This window comes from Ceratina calcarata, unplaced genomic scaffold (assembly GCF_001652005.2).
Source record: "Ceratina calcarata isolate Rehan_Ccalc_2016 unplaced genomic scaffold, ASM165200v1 scaffold48.2, whole genome shotgun sequence".
Lineage (NCBI taxonomy): Eukaryota > Metazoa > Arthropoda > Insecta > Hymenoptera > Apidae > Ceratina > Ceratina calcarata.
In genome coordinates, this window is record NW_017172225.1 from 1,974,420 (window position 1) to 1,988,157 (window position 13,738).

General features: G+C 46.7%; 2 protein-coding genes across 2 annotated transcripts; both read right to left on the reverse strand.

Moving 5' to 3' along the window:
* Positions 1-67: 67 nt before the first annotated feature.
* Positions 68-2,455, reverse strand: LOC108627918 (trichohyalin). The gene is made up of 4 exons (XM_018029513.2): positions 2,369-2,455; positions 2,143-2,307; positions 368-2,077; positions 68-313 (listed from the first exon to the last, which is right to left on the reverse strand). Exons 2-4 carry the CDS (start codon positions 2,304-2,306, stop codon positions 274-276), a joined length of 1,914 nt encoding a protein of 637 aa, XP_017885002.1. The 5' UTR covers position 2,307; positions 2,369-2,455; the 3' UTR covers positions 68-273.
* Positions 2,456-3,082: 627 nt separating this feature from the next.
* LOC108627917 (MOXD1 homolog 1-like) lies at positions 3,083-13,375 on the reverse strand. Its single transcript, XM_018029512.2, has 10 exons — positions 11,957-13,375; positions 6,565-6,717; positions 5,848-6,021; positions 5,531-5,614; positions 4,940-5,129; positions 4,598-4,863; positions 4,112-4,530; positions 3,836-4,035; positions 3,633-3,763; positions 3,083-3,553 (listed from the first exon to the last, which is right to left on the reverse strand). The coding sequence occupies exons 1-10, from the start codon at positions 12,911-12,913 to the stop codon at positions 3,395-3,397; spliced, it is 2,733 nt and encodes a 910-aa protein (XP_017885001.1). The 5' UTR covers positions 12,914-13,375; the 3' UTR covers positions 3,083-3,394.
* Positions 13,376-13,738: the final 363 nt, after the last annotated feature.

Here is a 13,738-nt window from a genome sequence, read left to right on the forward strand (position 1 = left end):
AATAATAAAATTTTTTTTTTTAAATTTCACACTAGTAAGGTCTCTTAACGAAAGGTATAGACGAAGGTTTGATTTTGATTTGAATAATTTATTCGGAGAAAATATATTTTTTCGACTACAAGCGATACAGATATAATTCTACGCAGGATACATTAGCTGTACATTAATATACACTCGTTTGTCAAGTACATAAGAATCAAATGCAGGAGAATCCTAGAACAACGACTAAAAGCGGATGTCTGAAGTAGCGCTCGTTTCCCATTGACGGTGCATCTACCATACGATGTATCGCGGTGCCTGGTTCACGAGGTTCCTGCAACGAATAATTATTTATAGTTTCAGCCTGTTCCGGTCTCCTTCAACTTACCTAATGAAAGACCGTTTCCCATAGAAAATAGACAGCCCGTACATAGTACAGAGACCAACTACAATCGCCTGACGAATGACTTCGAACGTTAAAACATTGCTTATAGGATTCTTTCCTTTCAGGATATCTGCACTGCTAAGTGCGTCCACCCTTGTGAAATCGTTATTACGAATCAGTTTCTCCCGCGCCGCTAATAAACGTGCAATTCCGGAATCTCGGTGTCTTCGAAGCAAAGATTCATTTATCAACTCTTTTTGAAATCGAGAATCATTTTCTGTAGAACGAACCCTTTTGATATCAGCATTGCGTACTGCTAGTCTTTGTTCTCTCTGGTTAGATCGGATGTCCTTTGAAGCAAGATTGAAAACGCGAGACTGTTTCAATCGAATATCAAGTCTTTGCAATCGTCTTGAGTCCAAGTCTCGACGATCAGCCCTCTGTTCCGTGATTCTGCGTTCCATGAGTTTACGATCAGCTCGCTGATCCAAACGACGGTCGACCCTCTTCTCTATAAGTCTACGATCGAGTCTTTCATCCGAACGATCAGACCTTCTCGTAAGTCGGCGGTCAGCCCTCTGGTCCGTGAGTCTGCGATCAGTTCGTTGTTCCATAAGCCGGTCAGTTTTCCGATCCATAAGCCGGTCAGTTCTCCGTTCCATGAGTCTTTCAGTTCTGACATTTAGACGATCTAATTTTCGTCCGATGAGTCGACGGTTAGTTCTTTCTCCCACAAGTCTACTATGGATGTCTCGATGCTCTAAACCGCGTTCAAATCTTTGTTCATCACGAATCCGATCAGTTCTCACTGCTAGACGATCGAACTTCCGTCCGGTGAGTCGACGGTCAGTTCTATCTCCCACGAGTCTACTACGGATACCTCGATACTCTAAACCGCGTTCAGACCTTTGTTCCTTGCGAATCCGATCAGTTCTCAAATCTGCTCGACGATCAATTCGTTCTGCGAGACGTCGCGTTGTAGGTCCGCGATCGGTTCGCTGTTCGACGCGTCTGCCGTCTTCACGAATTCGAGATTCGACGGAAAGTCTTTCCGAAGATCTAGAGTTTGCAAGAACTCGACGTTCAGACCTTCTATCATCGAGACTAGTCCTGCCTGTTCGTTGTTTCAAATCGTTCCTAGAAACGTGACGTATATCGCGTTTTTCCAAAACCCTTCTAGAATCCATAGAAGTTCGACGATCAGAAAGATCTCCGACTCGTCTTTGTTCCTGTTTCCTAGAAATTTCGGAAGCAGAGAGTCTATTATTCCTTTCCCATCGCTCGTCGCGAACAGAGTTCCTCGATCTAACAACAGAGTCTCGTCTCTCAGCGTCCAGTCTGTTAAAAGATCTGCGATCCAGCCTGGAATCGCGTCTGATCGTCAGCTGCGCTCGTCGATCGTTCCTTTCTCGACGTAAATCATTCGACCTTTCCGTGGATCGTGCAAACCTCCGTTCTCGAGACTCGATTATTCTATTCTGCCTATTGAGATCTTCCGTAGTTCTCAATCTTGAAAGTTGAATCGAAGAGTCCGACGAACGTCTAGCAGCAGGTTGAATCCTGGAAACGCGATCCAAACTTCGAGACCTTCGAAGCTCGGACGGTGAAGACCTGGAGTCTCTCGTCGTCTTCGAGATCCTGGTCTGGTCCTGTTCGAGACTCGAGCAGGAAGGCATTTTGGTGAAAGGAGCTAAGTTCGGACAGATGTCCATGCTACGAAGAGAAACCGACAAATTTCATAAAATGTATTCGAGCCTTTGAACATTAATCGTTCTTACTCGTGAGGGGCGCGGTGCTGAAGTTCCGGTCCCGCCAAGCTTCCTGCCCGACCTTCCTTGTCCCTGGCGACTACGCCTAGCGTCAGACAGGCCAGAGACACGACCAAAAGCCCCATGTACTGCCAAGCGCGCACTGGTAGCGCGATATGCCTCGTACGTCGCATCCTTGTGCAAATTTTGACGAGTTAAAAATTTTTCTATCACTTTGCCTTCGATGTTAACTTACGTATTTTCTATATAAGTTCGTCAGAGGATCCTGAGTATTCTTCGCGAGATGCTCGGTGTTTTCCCTCGGAGCTCCGGCGAGCTGCTGATGCTCTGGGTGCCGAGGAGCCGAGCTTTTATACCCCCAAGGAGTCCTCCGCAATTCGATATCGCTTCAATTCAGTGCTTATCAGCTCCGACCACATGGGACCCCGTATCCCCGGGGCACGTGAAAATCACCGTGAATGAAATTGGAACTATTGCAAACGCGGTAATTGGTTAACCATCCAGAAAATTGCGAGCCGGGACACAGAGGTGTCCCGGCTGATATATCGGTTACCCGGTACCCGCGTGGGCGAGTTTCATAGTAGAACAACCCGGACCTTTTCAAGGGTTCTTCTTACCAAACTGACAATGAGTTCCATATGGCAGAATACAGGGTGGTCCACGCAACGTGTACATCGTTATAACTTCCAAAATATGCGTTGCACGAAAAAATGTTATATACAAAAGTTACATGGTTTAAAAGGGTACACTACGTAGTGCATTAATTCTTTTTATAGGTAGACGCGTTTCGGAGATTTTAAGGTCAATTTTGCTTTTAAACCATGTAACTTTTGTATATAACATTCTTTCGTGCAACGCATATTTTGGATGTTGTAACGGTGCACACGTTGCATGGACCATCCTGTATATCTTATGTTTCTTAGACAGGCTTCGTTATGAACAATTCAGGTACAGATATTACGGATCAATTTATTTTTTATACAAAGTTCTTACATAAAATACAGTTTCGCGAACACCTTATAAATATGTAGATCGCATATTTACATTACATTACATTACATACATATATATGTATATATTATAAAATCTATGTATAAGTGGACCGTGAAGATTTCTCGAAAATCTTGGGCGCCCATACATTGTTCCTCCGCTTACTGTTTAGCCTGTTTCGAACAGTTCCTACACTCGATAAGCGGAACGCGAAGGTTTACGTAATTATTTAATGTACAATTCACTGAATTCCTTTAAACGTCGGTAGACCTTAGGAAACGATGATCGTCGCGATTGTGCCCGCTAATAACGCGATTAAATTCAAGTACAAACGCGTGGATGTTCCTGACAGCATCGCTTTCTCGGTACACGTCGTCTCGTTCACTTCTGGCAACGCCGTGTAATTCGGGAACGTTTGAATATCTGCCGGCTGCATGAAAACGATCGATTAGAAAATGGAAATCTTAAAATTGATTGATGTACCAAAGCAAGTAAAATTGTTCGCTTACCAAAGCAAGTTTATCGTCTCTTTTCCTGCAGAAAGTCATGTGTCTGCCGTGATATAAACTTTGCTCGATCGGTCTTACAAGAAGTTCCTCTGTCCAGGGTAACGCTAGCAAATGTTCAGCCAAAGTACGACCTGTGATCAAAATTAATCATCGTTTCTTAGAGTCCAGTAAAAGTTGCCAAAAAGATTATTTCGATTCTTTACCTCTGAATTCCTTCGGCTCCTCGATGATGAGTCTCGAAAATACGTTATCATTGTCCTCTTCCACTGTGTAGTCTCTCATAGCTCTCAACGCTGATTTCGCTTCCTTTATAAGAAGATCGTCGTCGATTGCCTCGCCAGGTCTCGTGGCAGGGTAGATGGGCAGATGCTGTTGACCAGACGAAGGGATCGCGGCATCTGTCCTGCACAGATCGAATGGTACGTCGTGTTAGGATTTAGTAGTTGATGATTCCATTGGAACGTGTAAAAAACGCTTACCTCGTGGTTAAGAAAAGTTTCTCCAGATGATCCATGCTGACACCCTTGAAGCTGTACACGCCAAGAGTCTTGAACAGATGTTTGACCGGAGTCATGCTGTAGCAAGCAGCGAGCGGCGTCCTCGGATAATGCACCACGAAGGCTAGACACATTTCCTGAGAAGCCGCGTATCCTCCAAGAGTGGGTTTCGTCCTGTCTAACGTCCCGTAAACGCATTCAGCCACCAATTCGTCTCCCGGAAGTACCTTCACTTCCTTCCCGAGCGTGTGAGACTGCTGGTACTCGAAGTCGAAGTGATTGTCTTGTACTATTCTCGGTAACTCCTTGCCCTGTCGAATGTGCTTCAAGCTTAAACGCCTGCCGGCCAAATGGGAATGTAAAACCACGGAAACGACGTTCACACCGTCTTCGGGGAACATCTGGAAGAAAAGGAATATTCAATTAATCGCACGTTCGGATCGTCGAATCGATATTTTTAATACTTACCGTGTTCGTGCAGTGAGGAGTACAATAACCAGCTGTGGCGTACTCCTTCTGCTTTGGAGGAATCAAGTGAAGAGGACTAACGGCCACACCGGCAACCAGGATTCCCGCTTCTTGAGGACGGAGATTCGGAGTGAGATGAAGCCGTACTCCGCTACTGTCCACCACTTTCCTCATTTCTGGATTGTTGTAATGCACCTCCAGCATGTAATACGAGCCCTCGGAATGTTCCGCGATAGGAATACCGACGTGTTCCGGGAGCCATTCGCCTATAATTTTATTGTATCACGTCGAGCACGGTCCCTTTCGACGGAAGGAATCTCGTTTGTTTCATAAACAATTTACCTCTGCTGCCGCGCGCCCAAGCCAATACGGGCTGCAAACAAGATTCCCATTCCCTGGGCATCGTCGGACTGTAACACGGAGCCCCGACGATCCTCGCGTGCTGGCCTAAAATCGGCAGAGTCGAGGCGCACTCGTACAATATTATATGGTGAACCAAGTCTTCGTTTTCCTTCTCCACGAGCGGCGTGTACTGGAAAAACCAAGGTATGCAAGCAACGCTTTTTAATTCATTCGACGATCGAGGAGACGAACGAGTCGAGTTTACGAAGAACCGTAGCGAGTTTTGAATTTGTAAAACGATCGTCGTGCGAGTTCGAGGAAACGAAATCGAGAATCATGACGCGAATATTCTTCTCCCGGCGAATCTGTTTGACGATCGCGGGGCGTTTCGGACAGAGGAATGACGTCATTCCCCTGGGTCTTCTTTATTCTAATGACGTCCGTCGGCACGGTGTCATGTCCGGCATGGATGACCGTGATTCGTGAAGCACATACGAATCAGGCCCAGCCTTACCGCGCATTCCTCCGTGTCCCCTGTCTCTCTTATTATACCCGAATAGGTGCGCGAATCGATGAATTTCGATCACTTACCCCGATCATGTGGTGCTTCTCCTTATGCGGCGCCTTGAATATCTTGCACCAGTACGTGGTGTCCACGTTGTCTGAAACCGGCGGCTATGCATCAAAAGGAACATAATTAACCATGGTCTATGATAAATCGCATTTCAGACGAATGCCTCTTTCGTCATTTAAATACAGGTGCTAATGCTAATAACAAAATAATCTCTACTGATCACGATTCGTGGTTTATCCTGTATTCCAGTATTGATCCGGCGGTTAATTCTCTTATAATTCCATCGAATCCGCATTTTAAGCGGAGATCGTTCTTTTAACGATTCGATGCTTACTTGATTTAATTTCACGTCCCAGTGCTTGATGTCCTGGGTGTATTGGGGCGGCGCGTGAGGCGGGGGTGTCTTCAATCTTAAAGCTCTGCCGCCGCGTTTGTCACCGGGCCAGATAGCAGTATTCAGTTCGGGATCGCTCGGATGGAGTGCCCATAGAACGCGAATCGTATCTCCCTGCAATGAGTCATTGATCATTCCTCGTTGCGCACATCCTGAATCGTGATATTTGTACATACGGTAAAATTGAACAACGAATCGTGGAACGGATGGTTAAAAGATATTTCAATTGGACTATAGCGATTCCGGTTAGACCAACCGCGGCTCGGGAATGGCAATCTCGAAGACGCACGAGGCATGCTAAACGCCTAAATATCGCTGCGGGAATTCGAGGTCTTAGGGCCCGGCGGTTCAACTCGCGAGGTTTCATGCCGGGCATAAATCGAAACGAAGAGGTTCCTCTCCGCGAATTCTACCGGCTCCACTGTCTCTACGTTGTAAATCTCCCGGCTATATAGCCAGGTGGAATCGAATATCGGGCAATTTGTTTCCCCTCGTCTTCTAATTATTCCAAGCGTCGACCCTTTGTCTCGAATTTTATTCGTTATCCCGGGAATAATTTATGCTACGCGCCATCGCCGTTTACGACGGTAGTCCGAAATAATTTCGTACTGGCAATAATTCTCTCTAACACTGTTTTCTTATCGTTCCTCTGCTTACCGTCAGCTGCCGGTCCTGAGGGTCGCAGGTCTGCCAGTTCCGCGAGAAGACTACGTACGTGTGGGTATCGTTCTGCGACCCATCGAGCACTTTCACGTCCTGGGACGTGTCCGTGACCAGGGCTGCCTCCGAGTCCTCGATCCCGTGCGAGTCCTAGGTAAAAACATCAAATTTTAATTGATCTTTCCTCGGCGGAGAGCGAGAGAAATTACAAGGTGTGTAAATTAAGTAAGGAGACTGATTTTTTTAATTTTTTTATTCAAATAGAATTACAATTTAATATCGTCTCCTTCAAAATAAGCTCCTTGGAAGCTATCCGAGTTCCAGCATTGCTATGAGGATTAAAAGAACCGTCTCCAGAGTTGTATGGCTTCCCAAAGAACTTATTTTGAGAGAGGCTATTCGAATAAAAAAATTTTAAAAAGTCAATTTCATTACTTAATTTACACACCTCGTATATCGAGTGAAGCGATACTATCGAAAATTTCGATTCGTTCTTCTCCGTCTTCTTTGCTTTCTCTTTTCGTATCGCAGACCACCGCAGAATGCACGTCGCTTGTGCGGTACCACCACGGGGTCTATCTGACTTCATCGAATACGCGTTCGCGACGGTACACGAGCGTTGAGAACAGTTCATTGATAAGATTTAAACGACATCCTGGGAACGTTCTCGGTCGAAAGAAAAGAGAGCACGAAGTGCGACGCGCGGAAGGGTTGCCGCGGGCGTTTGGGTCCGTTGGACTCCGATTATGGTCGGGCGCTAAAGTTTCGCGAGAGGCCGAAGGGAAGTCGGTCTTCCTGCTCGTAATGAATCGAAATAATTGGCCGAGCATCGTCATGCACGCTGCGTATTTTGTAACGAGCACGTGCAAAGAGGAAGCGGTAATAAACTGGCGCATGTCGCGAAAAAAATATGTATATACGCGACAGGTAAGAGAAGCGGAGACACTGAGCTGGCAGTTACTCTGTTAATGACGTGGCTCCTCGATTATTCAAACTTGTTTCTGTACTCACACGAGTCGATCGGAGATAATGGAAGATAGTAAACGTTTTATCGGCGTGAGTAAACGCGTGTTATTCTCATTTTAATTTGAATTACGATCATCGGGAACTGGGGTCTCTTTTTCTCACGAAGTTCGCGGGGGTTTTTCTCATGCCATCCGGATATTCTCATCCTGGCCAGGCTAATTAGCACGTCCTTGGCATTGCTGAATGGGTTATTAAAAACAGAAAAAGCAGATTCCACAGCAGTTCTTCTGCCGGCGACGTCCTTCGATCGCACTGGCTAGCATGAACAGGACGAATGTTTTCCCAAACGGCAGGACACTTCCACTATCTATCGAGATTATGTAAACGATCGCCGGGAGCTCGGGAAAGACGTCTGGTTTCTGTAACTGAGTCACGGAAGAAATTCTCTCGTGTCCTCCTTTTTGGAACAGGTTCCTCTCGATTGTTGCTACCGACCAATCGTTTCGTTGACAATTACGGTGGCTTGACGATTCAACCGGGACAATTAACGTAAAGCAACGGTCGACGAATGCCTCGATACTCATTGTCGACGAGAACCGAGTCACGGATGCATGGGAAAAGAGGCACACGTGCGTGGATGCGGAAAATTAATTCGACGGATGTGACGTCATGGATCGGTACTCGCGTTTCCTGTGGAAGTCTTCTGAGAATCCCGCTTACGGAACACCCTCGTATGAAATCCTTCCCAACGAACGTTCGCCAGCCCGAACCTGCGTGAAATTAGCCGGAATATACTTGTTCTTTACCGAGCGCCTACTACTTTGAGAAATAGTTTCCGATCTACGTGTGTACAAGCGTCGCAGTAAAAAGAAGAAAGGGGGGGACGGTTCCCTTTGTGCCCCCGTAGGATTCGCGGTGGTTCCCATGGATCGGGAGTCCCGAAGAAAAAGAGAGAAATTCTCTCATGAGGCGCCACTAGGAGGACGATGCTCGCCAGGTGTTTTCGAGCTACGCTCCTCTCTTTCCCTCTTTTCTCAGGGACCATTTCGGCGCTCTGTTCCTTTCCCTTTTTTCTCTTCTCCGTCCTTTCATGTCCTTCTCTCTCCGACACTTCGCCGAGAAACCCGGTTATACGACTCGGTCCCTCTCCTTCTTCGTTCAGATTCGTCTCCGTTCTCTCTCGATTCTGGGCTACCTCTCCCTTTTACCACCTGGCAGAACAGCAGCTGGTAGCGCAAAGAGATCCCTCGAAGGGGATAAAGGGCCTTCCTATCGTCCTTAGGGAACTCCGTACCACCTACCGGTCTCTCGAACCTCCGAACTAACGTCTGTGTATTTCCTACGTTTCCCATGGCGCGTGTCCTCGTTATCGCCACGACAAATAATTTCTCCTTATACACGGACAGCGATATTGTAACTCGTCCGAATCATTTTCACCCTCCATCGGTTATTCGGTATTCGTTCTCATAAAACGCATGTATCTCGAAACATGTCATGGTACGAGTCGATCCGGTTTCCTCACGTACTCTTGGTCATACAAGAAGAGTTACGCGTAATTGCGCTCGCTCACTCGTTATAACTCATCACGGCCGGCTTTTTACGAGTATACACGCGGAATAATAATCGACGGATTAAACGATCGTGGAAATCCTCGGCGCCGGGATTAGCGGTTTCTTTTCCAGCTTTTCCTTTACTCTTCTCAAGGATGCGCGCGTCCTGTGTAATGCGCGGATCGTTTAGTCGTATCTCCGCCTCGTTTCCGCGCTAATCAATGCTCGTTTCACTTTCTTTTTAGCAGCCGCATGCCTGCGGCCGTTCCGCCGATATCGAAAGCATCCAGATTTTTCCCACCCTCCACCGACGATTTACTCCGACGGAATCCATCGGTTTTCTATGTAGCTACTTTTCAATTACTATTTCCGTCTCGAGGTTTGTAAAAAAATATATATTGAACGACATGACGAAGAAGCTAAATTCGTAGGATGTTCGCGTGATAAGTGTTCGTGTAAGCAGCTGTAGATATCACGTGTCGGCCGATTCATTGGGGTCAGGACGTACGCTCTTCATCTCGGTTTGCTCAAAGATTCGCGTATCCTCACCCTGTCTGGAGGCCTTGACTGGGCCCCTCTGGAACCAACTCCCTGGGCATACCTATGCCCGAGGGGCCTTCTCTTTTCCCGTACACACGCGTATTCGTCACACGTTCAGTCACGCAACCACTCCCGCGGCTACGTATAAGTGTCTCGCCATAGATCCATTCTACCCGTGGCATTACGTATTCCCCTGCAGGACGAATCCGAATTTACACGCGATCTTACACCTTCCTTGTAATGCAATTGACAAGGAAGTAATTGGAACGCGGTGATCGATATTTTATAATTGAAATCCTCGTTGGATTTTCTTATCCGATGATTTCTCGGATTCTATTTTCGTCCGCGGCATTTCCCATCGAAATTCGTCGAGTCATGCATTCGACAAGTGGACGCAGGTTCGCGCCGGTGGATATCGAATTCGTCAAGGTGGAAGAGGCGACTGAGAATGAAAGAGAGAGAGGAGGACGAAGATCGGTAAGAGGTGGAGGAGGAGGCAGAGGAAGGTCTTGCTGCCCTTGCTGGACGTAAATTTATCACGACTTTATCTCGACCGGTGGAACGACGTTCGTTAATTTTCTACCAGCCTCTTCCTCTCTTCTCCCACCTGCGTTCTCCGACCGTTTCTTTTTTCCGGTCCATCGTCTACCCGCGGATAAGTATCAGGTAAATCGAGTCGAAAAATCCTGCGTCCTTTCTTTTTCAAATAATTGCCAATTTCACTGGCCGACGGGCGTCGGTGACCATTTTTCAAACCTCGTAAAAGTATCGTCCTTTCCATCTCCCACTTTTGTCTCGTCCGAGCCACGCATAGAGTTATTAAATACGATAAAACGATTCGGGTATCGTGTCTTCGTCGTTTCCTCGTTTCACGCGTATCGTAGAGGCGGAGAGGATAGTTTCTTGTTGCAGAAACGACGGCGCATACCACTGACGATGGATATAAATTTAATTAAGATTAGGAATTCGGAGAAGCCGCGTGGAAAGAAAAAGAGAGAGACAGAGAAAAAGAAAGAGAGTTTCGATAACCAGTTCCCTTTTAATCCTTCCTCCCGTTGCTTGAATGGAACCCCGGCAAACTCCGAATATTTTGTATATGTTATTTCGCGATATACACACGCGTAAAAGTACCCCATTACGAGTCCAACGTCTGTTTTAAAAAGCAAAAATAGCGACGAAGACCGGTGCAGGGAAAATTTACTTTGTTTGCTTTCGAGGAATCAGTTGGACGTTATTATGCATCGTGACTAGAGAACGAGACGAACGCGTTAATTAAACGAAGCTCATTAATACGGATCGTGCGTTAACGAAACCGAGCCTCCGATCCCCTGATCCCTCTGGAGAGAAAAGGTTTCGAGAAGAAGGCCCCGCGCTTTTGTTTCCTCTTTTTCTTCTCATCCTTCTTTCGCAGGTCCTTCAGACTGCTGTTTCGACCTCCCTTTCTGGCCCAGCCGCCTTCTTAATCTTCCTTTAATTCCCTGGCTTTTCGTTTCTTTAACTCCTTTTTCGCCTCCTCTCCTCTTCTTCTCGTTCCACGGCTTTGTTGCCTCCTTTTTGTATTCTCCTCGGCTCGATTCAACGGGGATCCGCGTCGATAGATCTCCGGCTGTCTCGGAAAGGTAGAATTCGCGAAAAACTCACTGGTCCATTAAATCTCTGTCGGAATAAACCTGGGGAGATCAAAGCGCGTCGCGAAACGACCTCTTTCGCACCCTTCTTCTCCGTCGAGCGTCCGATCCTTTCGGAAGGGCTCGCGCGATTTACATAAAAATCTTCATTAGTATCCTTGAATTGTGTAACGTTCTTGAACGTTGATGAATGTCTCGTTGGAATTCGTTGAACCGTGAGAGAGGGTTAATCGATCTGATCGCCGACACAGCCGCAGCGAAAATAGAATCTTGCATATGAGAAATCGAGGATAGTGTTGCGATAAGAAGGAAACAAGTTCTTCCCACGCGATTAGCGCCGACGCTCGTACACCTTCCTGTTAGATCTCACGCATCCTAATCACTTTCATTCTAATCGACGAATGCGAAATTGAAATGAAATCCACATTACGAATCACTTAGACATTTATTTGTTCCTGCAATTAATTTTATCGAACCTCAGTGCATATGAAAATGAAAATGCACTTCCGCCACGATTTGTAATAACGACTACTGGACAATTTTGAACATCATTTCGTTCTTGGTTCACGAAATGAAGAAATCGTGGATCGATCTACTGGTAGATCGACGGCGATTCAGGTCTATCGATCATAGGGACGAATGCCTTTCGCGAGGGCAGCCCCTCATCAATCACCGGTGATTAAGATCGAACGGAGAACGACTTACCAGTAGATTGGGGGCTCCGCTGTGATCGTCGACCCAGGCTAGGATGATATCAGCTCCCTTCATGTGGTTCTTGTCGTTGAATCCGATACCGACGTATCCCAAGGTTTTCGCGGTTACCTTGAACGTGACCATCTCCTCGTCGGTCGGGTCCCATTCGAGTACCACCTCACCGTCGTCGTCCAGCTTCTCGTGTCTGGTGAACTTCGGCATCTTCGTACTCCTCTTGGGCCTGTTGTCCGCGGATCCACGAAGCAACTTGGCCAGCTTGTCTATCGGTGGAACGTACTTCTTCGGCACTCTGTCTCTTGACTTCGGCGTTCCTTTAAAAATCGGATCGTCGAAGAGCTTCGGTCCCGCGGTACCAGTCTCGCTGATGATCTCAAACTGGGAATTGCCCCCGAGTTCGACGTCTTCTTCGAAGTCCGACATCGTCTGCGTGGTATCTTCCCTTGATTCGCGATTATCCAGTTCTTCGATGGACTGTTTATCAGACAACGTGGTATCGTTCAATCGTGAAGAATCTATAGCACGAAGCTCGACGTCGAACGCGTTCGCGGTCTCATTGATCTCCTCCGCGCTCGTAGTTTCCTCTGTGACAAAGACTCGACTCGCGTCGTGGACCAACTCGTGTTGATCCGGATTTAAGTTCTCTTCCCTGGAATTAGGGTAGTCCAGGCCGTCGTCTTTGTAAGGGATCTTTCTCTTCGCCTTCCACTGGGCGTACCATTCTTTATCTACGTCCAGCCGCTGCTTCTTGAATGTACCGACCCTGAGGAGTGCCGGTTCCTCTTTCACGCTTCTCTTTATCCTCGAGGCGATGTCCCTCGGATGATGCTTGCCGCTCCTGTAGGCCAGAGTTCTCATGGTCTCGTCCATGTGTTGGACGTACAGGTCCAATAAGTCGCACCTGGCCATCCAGCAGAGGCTCGACACCACAATTAGCCTAAGTATCAGCATCTTCCTCTTCTTCTTCGTATCGTCCCTCTGTGAACGCACTTCATACGATCGCTGGATCCACTTTCTTTATCGGTTCTTCAATTAGAGCCCGACAGGCTGCCCTGTCTCGCTCGCCTAATTACAATTCACAGTCTCTCACACAGCGATCGTAAATCATAATTCAAATTCGTATCAGGCCCAATTAGACGTCAATTTCAATTTTAAATCGAATCCCGTTTAAAACACTGAATCCTTAACTTACTGTATTTTAAACTCGGGTTGAGTGTAAATTGAAGGATCTTTCTTTCCGAATTCAGTTTTTATAATAAGCGCTGTCTTACACAATTTTTTTTTAAATTCTTTGATACTAATATTCCACGCACTGTTCTCGCGTTTCTATCCGAAGTCCTCGCACTGATCGTATATTCCCGAGCACCGGAGAGTTTCGGCTCGCTGTTACACGAACGACAGTTGTGCCGGGACTAATTTAAACACGCGGCTGCTGTTGCCCCTGCAGATGCTTGCAGCTGCTTACCTGCGCCCGGTCCCCTTCCTTGGGCCCCTCTTCAGGCCCGTATCATCAGTCTGCAGGTTCCCTCTTCGTTATTTCTCACTTCTGTAAACTTGTATTTCTTCAGAATTTAAATACTTTCGCGACCGGATATGAATTCTAACGAGGCCTGGCAATTTAACGATTTTTTTTAAATAAGATTGAGACGATCGAAACGTTTCGGTGGATTTAAGGATGTATTGGCTATACAGTCAATCCCAAAAGTTTATGCACTTTAGCAACGCATTTTTTAAAAAGAAATCAGACGTCGGAAGAACATTGCTAATAATAAACAA

Excerpts from the sequence above, each read along its gene's own strand:
- LOC108627917 (XM_018029512.2), bottom strand. The coding sequence starts at position 12,913 with ATGCTGATACTTAGGCTAATTGTGGTGTCGAGCCTCTGCTGGATGGCC. Across the intron at positions 4,864-4,939 it reads TTGGGCGCGCGGCAGCAGAG|GCGAATGGCTCCCGGAACAC; the intron begins GTAAATTGTTTA and ends ATAAAATTATAG. Across the intron at positions 4,036-4,111 it reads AAACTTTTCTTAACCACGAG|GACAGATGCCGCGATCCCTT; the intron begins GTAAGCGTTTTT and ends CGATCTGTGCAG.
- LOC108627918 (XM_018029513.2), bottom strand. The coding sequence starts at position 2,306 with ATGCGACGTACGAGGCATATCGCGCTACCAGTGCGCGCTTGGCAGTAC. Across the intron at positions 2,078-2,142 it reads CAGCACCGCGCCCCTCACGA|CATGGACATCTGTCCGAACT; the intron begins GTAAGAACGATT and ends TTCTCTTCGTAG. Across the intron at positions 314-367 it reads GGGAAACGGTCTTTCATTAG|GAACCTCGTGAACCAGGCAC; the intron begins GTAAGTTGAAGG and ends TATTCGTTGCAG.